At 40.9% G+C, this 20,659-nt stretch overlaps 1 protein-coding gene across 1 annotated transcript in view; it reads right to left on the reverse strand.

Moving 5' to 3' along the window:
- Positions 1-16,195, reverse strand: part of tmeff2 (transmembrane protein with EGF like and two follistatin like domains 2) — a 156,125-nt gene extending 139,930 nt beyond the window's left edge. The window contains exon 1 of the mRNA XM_023950647.1: positions 15,478-16,195. Coding sequence (XP_023806415.1) covers positions 15,478-15,667 — 190 coding nt within the window. The 5' untranslated portion in view covers positions 15,668-16,195. The remainder of the gene's footprint in view (positions 1-15,477) is intronic.
- Between the last annotated feature and the right edge of the window lie 4,464 nt (positions 16,196-20,659).

The following is a 20,659-nucleotide window of genomic DNA, read 5'->3' on the forward strand; positions in this document are numbered from 1 at the left end:
TTTTCCTTGTGTGTGTTTGGGTTTTCTCCGCATACTCTGTCCATTCCAAAAGCATTCTTCCTAGGTTATTTAGTGACTAAATTGTCATTAGGCGTGAATATGTGTGTGTTCTGACAGGTTGGTGATCTGTCCAGGCTGGACCCCTCCTTCACCTAACACAGGGGTGTCAAACTCATTTTCACCGAGGGCCACATCATCATAGCGGCTGTCCTCAAAGGGCCAGATATAACTTAGACATGTAACTAAATGTAATGAAAAAAATAATATTTGCTTTTTACTCTAGCATAAATTCTTTTACATTTGATTCTGTCAGGTTAGGTTAGTGGACAGTGTTTAAGTCCTAATGTACAGTTGCCCAATCCGATATTTCAACTCCAATTCCCCCTAGATATGAATAAATACACACCAATTTTTATTTTAATAATTTGAAAACTTTTATGCTCTCGCGGGCCACATAAAATGACATAGAGGGCAACATTTGGCCCCCGGGCCTTGAGTTTGACACATGTGACCTAACAGTTGCTAGGATTGTCCCCATTAACCCAGAAAGAGACTAAGAAGGTTTGGAAGATGGATGGATGGAAAACAACATGCCTTGAGTCGAACTCAAAAATATCTATTTTCTTAAGTTTTTGTCTAATTTGTACTGAGACGATTAATCAACTTAATTGATTAATACAGTATTACCCCCTTTTATGGGGGGGGGGGGGGGGGCATTTGCGAATTAGCTGAATCCGCAAATAGGGAGAACCCCCCACCCTCCTTATTTATCAAAATCATTAGTCACAGTTATTAAGAAAAAGGCGGAGACAGAAACAAGCATGTCCCAAATTTCTAGGTTTATTCTGACCTTTAGAGCCATTGCAAACTTGTTTATCAATCAATATAAATGATTACAGTTATCCATACTGAAAATATAAGTGCAGCTACAGTAGTGTGATAACCATGCTAAAGTACATCCTATAAAAGCTCCTCTCTCTGCTTTTTTACCTAGGCTTTCAGAATGACAACATAATTTGATGCAGTCAAAAAAAAAAGGCGAAAGGAACTAAAGGTTCAGAGACTGTGGTGTGATGGGAATTTAAAACTGCACATGGGCATTGCAAATGCACATCTTTCATGTTAAAGATGAACATCGCCAGTTGCGTTCTCCTATTTGTCTCACTTCATGGTGCTTCGCCTCAGGGGTTACTGACTGATCTAGAAGGAAAGGCGTGCCACATCCTTAAGCTTATTTAACCTACACCTCAAAAGAATGACTATGTAAGCGTGTTAAACGTTTATCTTCTCTGAGACGAAGCATTTCTTCAATGGTATAAAAAAGCTACTTGGTTGTGATTAATCACATCTTATAAAAAAAACTGCTCAGTCTGTCTCACGTCTATCTGATACATTATCCTCTATAAAGTGCACTTCTACTCTTACGCAGGATTTTTGCCAGACTTCATCCCTTAAACAACTTTCAATACACCTTGGCAAATGACAAAATTTTGACATTTCCCTTTAAAATGCACATTTTTTAACGATATAAAGAAGGGGATATCTGAAGCAATCTTCAGCCTGGATTTTTTTTTCCTCAATCTCCAAGTGTGGCAGAAACTGCTAATACAAAAAACTCAGTGTTAAATTGGTACAGCTGATGGAATTCAGCACAAATACCCCAAGGCAAGCCTCTCAATGAAACAAAACACTATTATCCGTGACCTTAGCTTCATCGTGCCCTCTTCACGCTTTTTGCAATACCCGCCCCACCTTCTTTACCCCACACATAGATGTCTCAGCATGATGGACACTCATACACACAGAGATCTGTAACCTGTGTATGTTTATCAATGTCCCTGTGCACTCGAAAAGGCCCTTCTTGGAATAACAGAACCTCAGCAGACAATGCTCCTCCGTGAAAGAGAAGTCCACTTCAAAGTGAACCTACTCCACAACCTACTCCTTAATGACCATGAAGTATCACATCTTTGTGGGAAAACACAATGTTTAAGGCAAGACACAAGAGGTCTCAATGCTTTAAATTAACAGACGAAACCAAATATTTTGCCTGTACAGGGCCATAGAAGGTGGTATTGGTGGGGTGCACTGCAAATGTTGGTTATTTTGACTGCATTTATTTCAGCTTTGCCTTTTTGGATGCTACACAAAGAAACCCAAAATTTAACCACTGTAATTTGTTCTATGGAAACAATATAAACGGAAACTCTGAATTGGTTAAATAACTCCTTCTCCCTTGTGTGAGACGAAAACAGACGGGTCTTTGACTACACGGATTTTCACCTCAGGAAAGGAACAGATTTTTTCAATGTAGAATCCTGAGACATAGCAAACCCAGCTGTCCTTATGGCTAGATCAGAGGCGCTCATGGTGGCAGAAAGAGGGAAAACCTGTGCTAGCACGTAAAATACTAAGGTCGTAGACCCCTCAGTGAGCCCTTAGGGCAAAAGGTTTATGCACATTTTTTACAACCTGCAGGCTACAAGCGACAAGTCGTTGGAACTGCCAGATTTACAGTCTAAGGTGTGTCTCCCTTACGTTGCATGGAGAGTACGTCTCACGACTGTCAGTTAGTTTACAATGTCTCCGTTACCTCTCCCCCCGTCTTCTAGAGGAGTGGTTTTCCTGCCACTCCCATGTTAAGTAGTTCATCCACAAACTTTGGTAATCAGACCCCATGCCCTCTCTCTCCTCACTGAGTCCTCGTAAAATGCATGTTTTGTGTTAGAAATGATGTTATGTTTTCCTACCCCTGCGGCAGCCCAGTGACCCCAAAAAGGATCAAATGGGTTAATGAGATAGATGAATAGATGAATGAACGAATGAATGAATGAATGAATGAATGAATGAATGAATGAATGAATGAATGAAGGTTTTCGCACTTCCAAAATTAAACTTCGTCATCCATGGCGAAAATGAACGAATGTGTTATAACGTGCGTTATCGCGTGGACACGTCCCCTTAAATACAAAATAACATTTTATAAACTTTTTATTTTGAAAGTACAGTTTTATTTTGACCTGTTTTCCATTTCTCTGGCTTTTTTGCTGCAAAATTAACACATCAACAGAACTGCTGCATAAAGCTTGCATTGTGGAGGGATGGATGTGAGACGCAGACATGACGGAGGCAATGGAGACGCACCGCAGATGGACCAGTGTGAATCAGCTTTAATACAAAATGCAAGGGTGATGTTGGTAAGACCCACGCATGTCTTTCAGATTGTTCTTTATTTGGCCCCCCAACCCAAATCCTGCAGACAGGGTCCTATAGGAGCCGTGAGGCAAGAGTGTCAATAAGGACCTGCATCATCCGTGCAACTCAAATAAGACTTACAAATACTTCACGGTACACTTACCACAGACACGACAATAGTACATTCCCTTTTCAATGAGTCTCCACGGAACAGCAAGACCCACCTTCGCTCCCCTGAGCCCATAAGAACCCAGCATTTCAGAAAAATGTCAATATGTTCTGTGGTCCATTTGGTTTGTGGTATATTGCATTACCTTTTATTTTTTAAAATGGGTCTTGCTTCTTGTGGGTTAAGAAACACCGTCCCTCTAGGACTCTCCATGGGCTTGGACAACCCAAAACCTGCAGGAGTCACATGTAACTATAGCTTAAGATGTCAAGTTGTTGGAGCCTAGCAAGATATTTTGTGTCTAGTTAATGCAATTATTCGTCACAAACAGTTGGTCTACCTTTGTTCTCTTCTTGGTATTTGCCTTTTCCCATAATGTATGTTTTTTCTTCCAACGTTTCCTGCTCCTTTTCATCTATGCTAGCAACAAAGATAACAGGATTTTAACCCTAAAAACTTTTACCTCTGATTACACGATCTATAAAATATTTAGGCTGTTTGAGCACACATTTTTGGCAGTCGGAACCGGGTTTCTTTAAGCAGGAAGCAACAAAAAAAAGGTATTTCTATTTAATAACAGGAAAAGAAAATGCTACTCCTCCACACGCCATTAAACTATCATATGAACCAAGAAACAGATGTGCAGACTGGACAATTTTTTTTTGGGCTAGAGGAAATCATGCATCAGTAGAAAACAATAACTTTGAGTGGGATTCATGACTGCTGGAGACATTGTCGTAGTGCTATACAATACAATGCAATCATGACACACGTGACAAAACAATCCGTCTGGACTGAAAATACAAAGAGGATTGTCTGTGAAGTGTTTACCAGGAAAAACTACAAAACAGGTTTTGTTAAGACGTGAAGTTTCTGAAAATATATAACGATAAAACAATAACAAAGATGCCAAGAGATTATCATTTTTCAGAAGCACAGAGGAGCTGTCGAAGTGTAGGCTAAAGGGAAATTGCAAAAAAAACGTGTTAAATAACAAATGCAGGCTTCAAGCACAACCTAATTTTCACACCTAAAAATACATAATTAGACATCTATCTATTTAAGAGAAACTGATGTGTGCAGCAAAACAGGACAAGCTTGGTGCCATGTGTAGATTTTAAGAAGAAGTAAGCTTTTTACAAAAAAGTACAACCTTTGCCTTGCTTGTATAGAATTTACCATTAATAATGGAGAAGTGGGCTGGTTACTCGATGGTTGCAAGAACTTTATAACACGTTTCACAAATACAGCCTAAAAAATTGATGATGCAACACTTTCCTTAAAAGCACAGAGGTTCCGAACAAGAAACATTTTAGATTGTGTTAAATCATTTATGTATATTTACAAAGCACACATCGATCAAGCACAACAGACTGCATTAATACATCTCAAAATTAAGAACTGAAAAAAACTGGTAATGGTAACTGGTGTATATTTGTATAGCGCTTTACTACCTTCTTGGAAAGTTTACAGCCAAGGTGTCATTCACCTATGCAGGCACACATTCACACACTGATGCCAAACTCAGCTGCCGAACGCTGATGCCATTCTATAACCACCAGGAAGGTGGGATTTAGTGTCTTGCCCAAGAATACATTGGCGAGCAACGCTGGAATCAAACCTGCAATGTTCCGATCAGACGTCGACCGCTCCATCTCTAAACCACCTTTTTAGTGAAGACTTTGATTTATTAATAAGAATGTTTTTTTACAACGTGAGAAATAAATCCTCATTCCTTTTTGGTCCAGCTTTGATCTTAGACCAACTCAAGAGAACACCTCACGATAAATCCAAACATCTGCCTGTTCGTCGGTGACCTGCCTGGCTGCTGAAGCGCTCTGTAGATCTGCTTCGAGACTGCAGAACTTTGGGTTTGTAATGGATTTGGGAGCCCAGAGGTTGTCTGATTGGGCCTGCTCCCGTCCAGAGATCCTTGCCTGCTTGAGGTTATAAAGAGCCATATGTTGTAGGAATTGCAACGTCTTCAAAATCTGCTGATGCTATAAAGCTCACTCTTCAATGTGAAAAGCTGGCACATGCTCTTGTAAACATTCCATAGAAAATCCACAAACTGTGAATAATCTTTAGGTTTTATGTAATTTTTTTGTATGAATTCATTATTTTAGATCATATACAATGCTGTAGAATTATTATGGTCTTTAAATGAAACAACTTTATCGCAAATAAGCAGAGTACAGGAAATGTAGGTATGTTTTACTTCTTAATATTCATTGGAAGACTGGAATTTGCTCAGTGGCACATTTGCTTCCAAGCCTTCTCCGTGAGGTACCACAAAGTTCTGCCCATTTCAGCACTTTTGGGGCCAGAGAACATCCCCATTAGAGTTCCTCTCAGTCCATCCAGTGGAGAGTATGCATTACAGCGAAGGCCACCTGTCAAGCTGGCTACCTTCCTCTTGGCTCCTAACAAAAGACCTTTTCTCCCCTTCCAACACTCGAATGTTCTAAATGATATTACCCCATTCTAGGAATATAAAAGTTTATAACCCTGAATAATGGGTTCACATTTTTTACAGCTGGTCTTTATGTGCAAGTGAAATGCTCCTTGGCCAGTCGGCATCAAGAAATGGACAATGAGGTTGCAGTATTGCTTTTGTTAGAGACCAGTTCTCTAAAAAGAATATTTTAAAACACTACATGTATGTCAGACATATGTCAAAAAAAGCATTGAATCTTTTCACTCAACTTGTGCCTTATTCACCACTGCTCTTTCAGGTTCATGCAGGCTGTCTGCAGGCGAAAAAATGACAAATCTGTATGGGGCACCCATGTGGTTTGCAGAAAGTTTTAAGATTGTAGACTGCTCGGTGAGCCCGTAGACCGAAAATGTTCATGCACATTTAATTCTACGGGCTTCCTACAAGCAACAGGTCGTAAGTAAGGGTGAAGTGGGTGAGAAGCAGGCGTATTGTACGATTTTTCAATTCCCTGAACACAGCGGACTGTGGAGGGAGCTCATGTTTAAGTGATAAGGGCTGTAATGTATCACCTGAACACCCTGTGCCAAGGACCCAGTACGCAGACGTTAACAATGACTAGGGTGTGATGTTTTGGTACTGTACGACAGCACGTTTGTTATAAGTATGAGCAACTTAAATCCATGTTCTTCTGCTCATCCAGGACCGGGTCGCTTGAGCAGCAGTCTAAGCAGAGATGCACAGACTTTCTTATCCCCCAGGCTATTTCCTCCAGCTCCTCTGATGGGGACCCCAATGCGTTCCCAGGCCAGCTGAGACATACAATCACTTCAGGATGTTCTGGGTCTTCCCCAGGGCTTCTGTCCAGGGGACATCTGGACCAGATGCCTGAGTCATCTCAACTGGCTCCTTTCAATGTAGAGGAGCAGGGGCTCTACTCCAACCTCTCTCTCGGGGTGACGGAGCTCTGCCCCCTATCAACCCACCCTGCGGAGGAAGCTCATTTCAGTCACTTGGACTCAGGACCTCATTCTTTCAGTCATGACCCAGAGCTCCCGACCATAGGTAAGTACTAGAACAAAAATCGATTGAGACCTATGCTAAAACCTTTTTTATTGGTGGGGGACTGATTACTTTCAAAGGATTTTTATGTAAATTCTTTATTTTTGGGGATTTTATTAAATATCAAACTATATCTAAACTTATAGCCCAGCAATGATCTAAAGACACTCATTGTCTATGTACAAAAAAACATACATATGTTTGATGTGACCAATTCTATTTTAATCAGTGTCCTCTGTCTGAATGGAATCCATTTTCAGCCTAATCTCCTCCATCATTGCTTAAATGGTGAACTTGCTCTACCCTACTAATGGTCACGGTAAAGACGTAACAGCGATACAAAAGTGAAGTGGGTTTAAGCCAGGGGTGTCAAACTCATTTTCACAGAGGGCCACATCATCATAGCGGCTGTCCTCAAAGGGCCAGATATAACTTAGACATGTAACTAAATGTAATGAAAAAAAAAAATATTTGCTTGTTACTCTAGCATAAATTCTTTTATATTTGATTCTGTCAGGTTAGGTTAGTGGACAGTGTTTAAGTCCTAATGTACAGTTGCCCAATCCGATATTTCAACTCCAATTCCCCCTAGATATGAATAAATACACACCAATTTTTATTTTTATTTTAATAATTTGAAAACTTATATGCTCTCGCGGGCCACATAAAATGACATAGAGGGCAACATTTGGCCCCCGGGCCTTGAGTTTGACACATGTGGTTTAAGCCATTATATGACGCTATACTGAACACAGCTGTCGACACTTTGAAAAGACTCAATTTGAGTATTGGATTGTTGTCTTTGTTTTTCAGTGTTATGGTGATATTTGGACAATTTGCTAACTTTATATGTCAAAAATTATTTAAAAAAAATAAAACATCCCATGCAGAATCAAGTTTTCGTGATTTTGTGACAGATATCAAAATGTTTATAAACCCTGTGGGGAATCCTAATAATTAAGCTCAATAGTTTAAATATTCCATTGAAAAAGTGTTGGTCTGTCACCAGTGTAATATACAAAAAATGGTCTATACATGAAGTATGTGGCATCTGGCACAGAAAAAATAATTTAAAATAAAACCAAAACCACAACATAAACGGTGGAGTTTGTAATATAAAAGGCTATGCCACCTGCAGGACTATTCCTTATAAGAGAAAACGTGTTTCAATGACAAAACCCGAAGGACGAAAATGAAAGCAATAGAAGAAACTAACAACTAAATTGGAAGATTTAACAAACACCACTGAAAACCAGGCCGATCCACACACGTTAAGAATAAAAAATTGTCACCACAGAATGTTAGTGTCAATGTCAATCTAAAAAAGGAAGTTCTGCACATTTGCAAAGAAAATCATACAGCAAAAAAGTCATCCAGCGGATTTTCGAAGTCACAAATATGCTCTTTAAAACGGCATTTTTCCATCTGCTCCGAATTCACAACAAGTTGAATAAATAAATACTCAGAAATACAGATTTAAGCTTCATTTTCTTCATATTTGTCCTCCACAATGGGAAAAATCCTATAAGAACATGTTAAAAACACACAAAAAACATGTTTTTCCATCGGAGTGGGTGATTAAAAAATTCTTAGTTCCCAGTCATCAAACTAGTAAGAAAGCAAGAACAGCTGTAATGACTGAAACCCAAACAGGTGCAAATGATTAAAACGTCAGCACAGAGGGGCAGAGGACATAAATTAACACAGGACCAGGTTATTCAATCAAAGAACCAAGGCCTGAAAAAACACAGAGCTAACAAACAGAATGTTTACAGGTACAGTGTAATAAAATGACTTTATCACACTGACATAATGATTCAGGAGATCGCTGTTTGCCCCAACAGTTTCATCAGCGCTCTCATTCTGTCTGCTACCAAATGTTAATCGCTGCTGCCGGTTTCCACGGGATCGGAGCGCGGCGCCGCGTCAGAGGCCAGGAAAACGGATACTTCCTGCTCCTGCTTTCCAGCTCCAGGAGAAGAGATTACAGTGACCTGAATAATTAACGAAAACAAGCTGCCAAACATCAAATATTGAACAGGTGATGTTTATATGTTAACGGTTAAGATGGCGAGCTAAGCACTTTCTTGTCTAAAAGAGAGATGCCGCCTGTCCTCCGACCTACCTGGAATCTCACTCCACTAGGAAGATTTAGGGGTCCTTTTCCCGTGTTTTAAGCTTCATACTGATCAATAATTAACAAGACTAAATTAATAATGAGGGCTGAACAACCACAGTGCTGGAACATCCTCTCTTGGCCCTTTCTTATACTTTTTATTTTATTTGATATAAACTGGCAACAAGTGTTGAGCGGCTTATTTTGGGTAATGCAATAAAAAAACACATTAACATGATTCTAATGAATAACCTGAATGAAACAAAGTTTTGGGAAAAGTTTTTTGTACCTTTTTTTTTTTTTTTTCAAACAGGCAGCGCCTCAGCCGCCCCATCTCCTACCACATCATCTGTTTACTGTCAAGGGGTGGTGACTCGCATGCAACTCTGGGGCTTTGGACCGTCGCAGTGACGACGCTTTGAGGCAGACGGCTGATTCTGGACAGACTTCTGTTAAATCACTGCGCCTGATGGGATGTACGAGAGGCTTTTGCATATTTCGCGCTTACCCCTGTCAATATAATTACCCAGGCATCACATGGGGGCTGACACAGCCAACAATAAGTAGAGGTTTTTTGCTGAAGGAGGGATTGAAGCCTTTTTTTCTTGAATTAACCCCCTGGGACACGTGAGCCAGATAATGGGATCATAGAAGAGACTTCTGCCATGCTCGGTCACTACTGGCGACACGTCAGTAGTGACCGAGGACTTTCTTCTTCATGCAAGCAATTCAATTGAAAAAAATGCATTGAGGGTTAGTTTTTTTTTTATAACATCTATTTGACATCCACTCCAATCAAAATCGTGTTTTTTTGTGTTTTTAACATGTTCTTGTGGCATTTTCTGATGATATAGGACTTACATAAAGAAAATAATTCTTTAAGTAGCGTTTCTGAGCTTTTCTTTAATCAGTTGTTAATGGTTGTGAATCAGGACCAGATGAAAAAAATGCAATCTGAAAAAGAGTGCATTTGTGACAGAAAATAGATCCATGTTTGACTTTGTTTTCTTTGTCCAAATTGGCATCTGGCTCCAAACTATACGGTTGGGTGGTTCCAAAATTGCTCACCATTTTTCAACCTGTGGCGTGCTGTAACCAAGTGGAATGGGGTGTAAACAGAGAGCTCTCAGCAACTGGGAGGGGAAGGCGGTCAGCGTTTCTGTGCGTCAACAGTCCCACCCACAACTCAGAGGTGGATTTTTATGAACTACCACCGCTTTCCAGATACTGTTTCCTAGAAAGTGACAGTTTTTGTTTATTTTGGCTAAAAGCGGAGTAATCGTAATTATAATACCAATGCGACCGCTTTTACAACAGCTCAAAAGGATGATCGGAGTGGGTCTTTAGAGCACATTTCAAACATAAAGTCAAAAGTTTCAAATTTTTAAATAGTTATGCAATTAATTATAGATTTTTTGAAGGTTTTACAGCCATAATATTAGCTGAAGTTGCAAAAAAAAAGTAGCACAAGATCTTCGGAATAAAAAGAAGATTTAAATACTTAAGTATCAACAGGCTGTTTTGTCTATTTTTGCTAATGTAACCACGCTTGCCAAGAACCTCAATTTTCAATCTCATTGACTTTGAACATTTATCAAACATTTTTCTAACATTTTTAATGCTTTTAACCTCAACACCAGGCCTTCAATGCAACAAGGAGTTGGAGTGTAACAAGATGGAAAAGTTAGTTTCTACATCTTTTGAATAAAAAAGAAAGTTGAAAACAAAAATCACATGTTTTATAGCCTTTGCGGGTAAAGATTTTGACTATCGTGAACATGAAGAGCAGAGATATACAGCGGTAATAAATCCCTGATCCACCAGCTGTAAGCTATCCAGTCTAATCTATCTGAACGGACAGTCAGAACTGGATGTTCCCTTTTTCCATGGGTTTAATACAGTCCTTGAGGCCTGTTTCGTGTATGATGCAAAACAGCTGGAGGCCAGGGTAATACCGGCAAAATTACCATGTAGTGAAGCACTGCATCTTTACGGATCCTGGGTATTACATGTATAGATTCATACATTGTCTCTTCAGAAGGTTGGAATTAAGAAGAGCACCTCTTTTTTTTTCAATTCAAGCTTGTAGACAAACAGCAAAGCCTTTATGTATACATTAAAAATCCTATAAATAAAATAATTTACCTGCACACTTAATCAGCCAAGAGCAAAGACATAATACAATCAGACAAACAAATAGACCACTGTTCTCTGGTGGTACGAAGGCAGGTTCAACAACACCCAGGTGGAACAGAGAGGGTTTGATTGATCCTGCTGTGGTAAAAAAATAAATAAAAAAAGGTGCAGTGGAGCTTCCCAAAACCCTCTTTTCAGGCTGAAAGCAGTTCATCTCAAGAGGAGCCATCATAAAAACAACTCCATCGCACACCTTTTCCTCCATCTGCCATAATATCTAATCACCATCGTGAGCAGTAGAGGGTAAGTCATACTCTTGGCAAGGACCCATAAAAATGAATATCAGCAGTTCTATTATTGTATTTTGATTATTTGGCAATCTAAAGAATCACAGCTTGCCTGCATGAATAGTGTTTGAGGACTTATTCATGGAAATCATTCAAAGATAAGGTCAACTCCCTACTTTTTACCACACCTTAGGTTCTGGCACTGCTATGACTGTCACTAAGGGTTCAACTCATTAAGTCAATTGTTACAAGTCAGTGCACCCCTGGCATTGAAGAAGCCTTTTCCAGCCAGTGCTGATCTGTATTTCAAAGAGCTCAGACCCCGAGGTTTCTGATACCACCAGCAATAAAGAGGCTTAAAGTTCCCATGTCTCAAAGGTTTCTTCAGTTGGTGCAGCAACAGATACAAACAGTTAAGCCGGCCATCGTTTCAGTCAAGTTCCGGGTAAAAGACAGTGTTAGGTAGCCTAAAACGTTCATCACAAAGATGATGTCACATGTTTTTGATGAAAAAGGGTTTTCTTGCAGAAAAAAACTCTAATGTTTGTTTTGCTGTTTTTCTTCAAACATCGGCGGTCTTTCTCTTTCACAAAAAACTCATTTTTTATTCGTGTTTATTATAAATATACAGCTATAAAGATGTAAAGTGTTCGTTTTCGTGGGAAAAAAACTGACTGCCAGAAATTCCTAAGAATTCTCATTATTGTTCTTACTTGCCAGTCTAATCCAATTATCAGGAGTGTTGGGCGTGCCGTCTGTGGCTACACACACCTGCTGGGAGTTCAGAGACTTCTGTGAACCACTTGTGTTATTAGGGGCCATTTTATCTGGAATAAAGACATTTCTCCTGAAGCTGTCGTGCTAATGTCACGTTTCTAGTGTTGTCGAGGCAAAAGCGCACACTAACGGAGGAGTAGCCAGCGGAGTTCCTATTGCGTTACTCATGACACGGAAAAAACGTGTCCAAGGGTTACCTATTCCACAGAAGTTGTGCAGGGCCAACGATGCCGAGTATGTGATACAACGTTCACACCCGGCATTTGTTGCGTGTTCAAGAAGGTGCGACACGCAGTTTCATGAACACGAAGGAGCGGCAGGTAGGGGCTTTTTCTTTTTTCATTTTTCTACAGTTTACAAGCACTTTTCTGCTACCTACAGTTAGAAGAAGGTTGTTGCAAAATGTCGAATCTTGTTCCAGGTTTTTGTTTCACAGCTCTATTGCGATATATGAGAGACGTGGTGTCATAAAATTCTGCAGAAAACCGAGATTGGTAATTTTCCCTCTATGATCATGTTTACGATGGATGGTACTTCCCTGTTTTGAACTGATTGGCTCCCTCTCTGTGTGTGCATCACACTCCACGTGATCATAACCAGCTGCTCGGGAGAGGGAGAAGCGCAGCGTCGCTGCGACCCTGAACGCACCACACAAAGTATCAGGAGGAGCGCCGCTCGCCTCATCCGTAGGATTTTCTGGCTACACCCTCTTAGTTTACAGTTTTATGGTTTTTATTTATTTTTCTCTTTCCTTTCTTGTTCCTTTCCCCCCTCTACTCGGAAAAAGGCTATCCACGCGTTACTACTGAATCCGAGTCCCTGATTATTGAAAGTTGGGCCGGTTGAACTCTCCGCATTACGTAGAGCCCGAGAAGGGACTTAAAATATGCGTAGCGACGTGTGAAAGCGAGGGTTTTGAACGCGGAAGCCCGAAACGCAGATTTACCAACGTTTACCTAGACTTTTCATTAAAAGCGGACGCTTGAATGCAGGCTGCCGTGGTCGGTGTGAATGTAGCCTAAAAATCCTTTTCCGCCTAGTTTTCTGCAGCTTGGAACCCAGATTTAGTCTCTTTGGGGCCCTTGCACAGCAGCTTGTACTCCCTTTTATCATGCATTCATTGAACACTAGCTTCCAGCTATAAAACAGTGTTGCTGCAACAACTGCCATGGTTTAATATCGGGATTTGCTTCACAGATTTTACCCAAATCCCTTCAACACAATCTGAGAAGCCCCTGGCCAATGGATTGAAAAGATGTTGCTTTGTTTGACATTGTTTTTCCATCTATATTTTTATATGGAGATGTGACTTTTTAAAAATGTTTAGTATAGAAACAAGTAAACTGGTGCTATTTTAGCCTTTATAGCACATCCCTGTGTGCGGTTTCACACGAAATCTTTCATTTTCTTACATTAAAATGAATGGAGACACTTTGTGTTAGATAACCAAGCTGACCTATGAGAGCCATAAAATTTGGCAGTTTCTGGCTTATCCTCCATTGCAGTCCAAAGCAGAAAGACTTTTTATCCTAAAAGTCCATTTACATCCTTTTTCTTTTTCTTTTTACGCCTTAGAATAAAATCTTCCTCAATACTCATTCAAAGGCTGCATAGCAGAGACGGAAACCTCATTTTCCTGCCAGCACAACCCATAATTATCGTTGTCTTATCACTAAAGTGACACTAAACTCATCATATAACCATTTCCCAGTCACTTCTCCCTGGAAGCAAAGGTATCACACGAGTGCTACCGTTAGAGCACACGTGGACAAGAGTGGATAATTATGGTCTGACCAATTAGGCTGTAGTGAGTTTATTATTGTTATTAACATTAAAAAGGTTCTTATCGTATGTACGGCATGCCACTTGTCATAGTCGATTTATTCTAATTGACACTGGGGGCACACGGGTCGCGCGGGTGTTCTCAGCATATGCACTTAAGCCTCATTAAGGCGAGATTAAAAAAAGTCTTCGCCGAAAACGCATGCAGGAGTGTGTCGGGAAGTGGGTGGGTGTCGGGCAAGTGTGTGTCAGGACAGGATGTGTGCCATTATCAGTGGCGATGTGCGAAGAACCTCCACCGTCAATAGCAGTGGCACAAAACAGGACCAAGCGTTAAAACAAAACCAAAAAAACAGGCAATCGGAGGCGGTACCTGGATAAACGTCGATGTGATCAATCCCTAGGGTTAGTTCATAGAAAGGATTGCTGATCACTGATGCTTGAAACTAACTCCTGCTGCAGTCATGAGGAATTTTTTTAGCTCAAAACAGAAAACAAGCAACCAAACCAAAAATAATCACACCTAATTTTCCAAGGGATTAACAAAAACAATTTGGTTGACTAATCCTAATTTAATTAGCATGTTACCTTCATCAAAATAGTAATTAGTTGACTTTATTTCCAATTAGGCTTTAACTCGTGCTTATGCTGAGTCTCATAAGCAGCACAGAAACATCTTCTAGCACCTTTAAACAGTTCGAGGAAGCTGCCGTGGCTGAAGAAGTCTCTTGTTTCTTTAAGAATGCCAATTATAATGCAAGCCTACCCCTCCGACTCAAATGGCATCATGACTCCATATTGATGTCTGCCTTTTATGAGCTATAATATCAATACTGCTACTGGGCCTGAGTGTGTGATCGGCTGGGAGCTATTTTGAGGGCTCAGTCTTGGATGGACGACAAGGGAAAATATATGGCAACACTGTGGGCTGATTTACAGAGCGAGGAGAAGAGGCGCTGCGCTCTGAGCATCCAGCTCCTCTTCTTTTATGGGTTCCTTTTTGTTGTTGTTGTTTTTGTTTGTTTAAGAATGAAGGGGGGGGGGGGGGGGAATCACCATTGAGAGATGATGGGAAACAACTTCTTTTCCATGTTTGTAATTGCAAAGGTGGATCTAATGACACACCGTAAAGATGGATTTTCCCTCATGAAAATGTGTCTGTTTCTGGCATAAACTTATTAAAACTATTATTATCAACATGTAAATTTATTTTTAAATATTATTACATTTTGAAATATTAACCATTTTGTCACTATTTTTAATCATTAAATGTGTCCTCTTTGATAGACATTTAATAGTAATGGAACTGGTAAATTTAAAGACCTAATGTAACACGCCCCCCAAAAAATGTATATATGATGTACGTAGCCCTTTCAGTTTAGGTGTCATCAGCTTAAATGCTGACGTGTAAACTTTGATTCGCTTTTCCTGCCCAGTTCTGGAGAATTAATGACTTCACGCCTTTGAAACTGAGGCTAAAACTTCGGGGGGGTTAGAAATCCAGCAGAGGTCTCACCGGAGCAGTTCCAGCCGGTCGGCGTCTGGCAGTCGCTGAGGGACGACGGGAAGGCGCGCAGCTGCTCCACAGGTAAAGTAGCGAGGAACGAGACCAGCGTGATCCTGAACCAGCCTCCCGCGGCGGCGCTCCAGCGGCGCGGCCGGGGGCGCTCCTCCAGCGGCGCCCGCGCTGCTGCGGACGGACCCATCTCTCAGTGGCGCCGGCCGCGAGCTGGCAGAGACACGCGCGTGAGCACCGACAGGTTCCGCGAGGCGCCTAAACACCCACGGCGGACCATCTTCCGACAGACACCGCGCGCCCCATGTAGCAGAGCCGCGTGGACACTGATCAAATCCACGGAAAGCCGGGAAGGAAGCAGACTCCGGTGGAAGGGAGGAGAGCGGGGAGGAGGAGGAGGAGGCTGCCGGAGCCGCGATGGAGGTGGTTTGGTGGGATGGAGGAAAAAAAAAGTTAGCAAGCAATAAGACTTCCGTGCAGAAGAGGATGCTAAGGAGTAGAGAGGGGGGAAAGGATCAAGAAAGAAAAGAAACTTGAAGAAAAATCAAATAAAAACCATAAAACTGTAAACTAAGAGGGTGTAGTCGGAAAATCCCACGGGTCAGGTGTGCAGACAGCGGCCGTCGTTGATAGAATCCACGGGTGAGGCGAGCGGCGGTCCTCCCGGTACTTTGTGTGGTGCGTTCAGGGTCGCAGCGACTCTGCGCTTCTCCCTCTCTCCCGAGCAGCTGGTTATGATCACGTGGAGTGTGATGCACACACAGAGAGCGAGCCAATCAGTAACAATTAGAAATAGATATTTTTTCGCATTTAGAATTGGGCAGGAGAAAAAAAGAAAATAAACACAAAGAGTTGGAAAAAGACGCACTAAAACAGGGGTCTGCAACCTAAAGACCCTCTCCAATGAAAATAGTCTGTTTTGGTATTTTTTACAAGTTCTTGTGGCATTTTTCTGATGATGATGGAGGACATATATAAAGAAAATGATTCTTAAATTTGCGTTTCTCAGCATGTCTTTATTTAAGTCACTGTAAATCAGGAGCAGACAATCAAAGGCTGTTTCAAAAACAGCAGGTCTGTGACGTAGAAAACACGTTGGAAGCACAACCTTCCTGCTCCGCTCCATTCTGATGCTTCCACCTGCAGACACACAGATCCATGAACGTCTTTATTTTCCTCGTCTGAGCTGGAATCTGGATCTAAGCTGGACGACTGGAGAGCTCCAAAATTGCCCCCCATTTTTGTTTCCCCAGTAATGTTTGGCTATGTGAGCCACAAAATCTTATCTCACCCTTTACAAAAAGAAGATTGATTTCTATTCATGTTATCGATAAGCATAAATTAATTGTTTTGTTTTTTGTCTGGCTGAAATACAACAGAAACATAAAGAAAAAATAGCCTTTTTTTTAAAAATGTATAAAATAGTTTAAAACTTGACAGAGGTTCACATGACTTCCTTTCAAAATAAAAGACATCCTGTGTCACATGGAATCTTCTCAGCGCAGCTAATGTTGTAATAATGGGTATTGTAATGTCAGCAGTAATTAAAAAAAAAACTTTTTTATTTTATCGTTGTTTTATTCATCTCTGCCAGACATTTGTAAATCTAACCACAATGAAATCAGATTTAATTAAGTCACCTTACCATATTTTTTAAAACCACTTAAAATCCTTTGATTTGTTAAAAAAAGTAAAATCTTAGAATCCTGTACGCCTTGATTCTGGTTTTGCTTATTGATACACTGTGGTAGACAGTGCACAAGAATCCACCAAAATACTTCAGTTTGACTTGTGAGACATTTTGTTTTTCAATTGTTTGTAAATGAGTTAACTAAAGCTTAGTTTAGCTTGCTTTACTTTTTTACTTGCTACCTCTTTTCACTTTGCTTTTACTTTTTATAATTAAAAACTTGAATTTACTTTAAGAGCCAAGATGGAGAAGTAAAGGAGCCACATGTGGCTCTGGAGCCTCAGGTTGCAGCCCCGTGCGTTTAAAGCTCCAGTCCCTCTAACTCAGTAACAAGTGGAGGGGTTCATGGCTGAGGAGGAACTAAAGTCAGAAGAAATATGTATATTTTTGCGGTTTTCAATTGGTAACACATTGACTACTGTCAACGTGTCCAATCTCAAGAGCACTGTTCTTTCCTCAAAAAAAAGAAACTTTATTTTAACAACAAGAAACAGAAAGTAAAGCAATTTAGATTTACAACTTGTATGTGTTTCAAAGGGTTTGATACTCTGACATTCCGACACAACTTTCAGGATCGCCATTCTATTTCAGAGAGGAACCGAATACAATTACAGTTCAGAAAGCAAAGTACAAGGGTAAAACTATAAAAGAATAAAAGATTAAATAAAATATGATGACAGAAATATATAATTCTGAAAAAAATAGATAAAAGACTAATAAAGGCTTGAATAACTTTCATGCTGGATCAAAAGCCAGTAAACAAGTTTTTTTTTTTTTTAAACCAGTTGTGGGGGCTGTTAAAAAATTGAAGGTGAAGACGTCCTTTAATGCTATTTGTGTTATATATTTGTATTTTAATTATTTAGCACACATATAGACGGAATGTATTGCTGAATTTCCCGTAGTACATTTGAATAACAGGTTTAATTCTTTGAGTCAGAAAAAAAAGCTCGAAATTAGACAGCAAACCAAGACAAAAATGAAAAAAAACAAAAACGACCAAAAGAAAGATATGATTTGAAGAAATTCAAAGTGAAGTCCCACTTTGATCATCTTTAAATCTATTTTCAAAGCATTCCCATATTTTATTGTGATCATGTTGATGTTTTCTTTGTTTTCTTGTACATAGTTGTACAGTTTATTCGAAATTTGCTTCTAAATTCCAAACCCCTTCCCATCACCCATAAACTGAGCCATCTGGTCACCATCACTCCCACTAGGTCATAGCTCCTCAGGCCTCCAACCTAACATTACCGATGCAACAGAAACGGCGAGAAATGTTGGGGCTCTCCAGCCGTACAGCTTTGAGCCAGACGTCAGCTCTGATGGGAAGAACGAAGACGTACATGGATCTGTTTGTCTACAAATAGATGCATCGGTATGGAGCAGAGCAGGGAGCTTGTTGCCTGTCCAGGGTATTTTCTAAAAAATACAATCCTTGTCAAATTTTTTCAATATATGACCTCCATCCCCAGAAAAATGCTACAATAATGTTAAAAGACAAAAACACTGTCATGATTTCACAAGGATGAGGAACCCAGATGCTGCAACCCAGAAGGAAGACAGGTAAGTGGAGGATGAGAATGGATTTATTGTTTGCTCCAGATGTGAAGATGGCTGGTTTGAGGAGTGTCCAGGTTAGACGTGGCTGTGGCGTGGCTGGAGGGTCTTGAAGCGGTTAGCGGCTGCCGAGAGTTTCCGTGCTCCTGAGGCGTAGAATGGAAGGTCCGTGCTGCCGTCACTCGTGAGCGGTAGGATCCTGAGACAGGGAGCAAAGAATTAGTTAGAGCCAGAGACTTGGAACAAAGCTGTAACGAGGCTAGAACCAGAGCAGTCACCATAAGGGGTAACAAACTGGCGTCGAGTAGTGGCGTTGATCTCCTTTTGAATCCACAGAAGATGATCAGGAGAGTGATGGCAGCTGGTGGCAATCAGGAACATTAGGGCAGAGCTGGAGGGGGGAGGAGACCGCCAGGCACCGTGACAGGATTTCCAGTTTCTTAGCAGTTTTACAGCCCAGTAAGAACAACTGTAGCCTCAAAACAAGCCAGACTTTTTTTTTCAGCCTCAGGGTGCCCAACTGGGAGTGTTTCAGTTCCACGTTTTACTGCAGGTAGTCGGTATTAGTTAGCAGAATGATGCAGAGAAAACTAACATTCTTGAATTTTGGATAGATGTCGAGACGTAATCACACCTGCTCTTATGTTAAAATAGCGTATACTTGTATAGCGCCTTCTACCTTCTTCGAAGGCCCAACAGACAGGCACAAACCCGATCAAACATTCACACACTCCGCTGCTGAACACTGGCGCCGACCTTCCACCAGAGGCAAGGTGGTGTTCGGCGTCTTGCTCAAGGACACTTCGACACAACGCTGCACCACGGCCGCCCTTATGGGTAGATACGGGCTGTCTATGGGCAACAAATGCATGTGTGGGGCAAGCGGGTGGCCCGCATGAAATAGCAAAGTTGTAGACCACTTGGTGAGCTTGTAAAGTGAAAATTTTCACGCACACTTTCTTCTCTGGGCACACTGTGAGCAACAGGTCATAGCAAACGCTTATTTAATGTAGAAATGTAGGTGAGACGCTTGCCCGTTGCTTTTAATCCTCCTCCCAAATCCAGCTGACGGTGCCAAGGGGGCCTGGGAGGGTTGGTAACATTATAAGTGCAGGTTCCTTCCGACCTCATGCGGGTCAGACAGTCCCCATCTAGCCACAGCAACGACTGTGGCTAATGCTGAGTGAGGTATAGTACACACTGTACAACAGCCCCACCTAAGTGTTAAAATGTGCACAACTTACATTATCCTCACAAATACTTTACGGAACACTTAAAACACGCACGAGAATTGTATGTTCCATTTTCCGCGAGGCTCAAGGGAACTGCAAGACACATCTGCCCTCCCCTTAAGATGCTCCTGTCTAAAACCCCGCCTGGGCCCGGACAACCCAACAACCTGTGCACCCATGCGGCACGTGACTAAAGCCTTAGATGTAAGCACATGCATACGTACAGTTACGTTTTCTACCACTGCTCAGGGGGCAATGCTTTTGTCCTTGCATTATGCTGCAGGTTTAACCGATTAAATACATGGAAAGTAAAAGTAATGGAGTAAAAGGACACACAAGGGCAGAGATAATCCTCCCCTGAAGGTTCAGTGTGAACCGACAACAACCTCTGACAGTTACTGGTACTCTCATAACTTTAGTTTAGACCTCACAGTTGATGATTTAATGGTTCAGGAATTTTTCTTCAAGGTTTGAAGGTATTCAGTGAAAATAAATGTAGGAAGAGTTTCTTTATTCTGTGTTATAACAGGGAGTAACCGGGGTAAACAAAGGATGTTTTTGCAATTTTCTTTTAAAAGAATAAGCAGTTTAGTCTCAGCTGTGGTGACGTCTAATTGAGACTGCACACATTGTGGACTAAAACATCTAGACTGAAACTCAAACTCTGGTCTAAAAGAATAAGACAAATTCTATGAACATC

This window comes from Oryzias latipes, chromosome 21 (assembly GCF_002234675.1).
Source record: "Oryzias latipes chromosome 21, ASM223467v1".
Lineage (NCBI taxonomy): Eukaryota > Metazoa > Chordata > Actinopteri > Beloniformes > Adrianichthyidae > Oryzias > Oryzias latipes.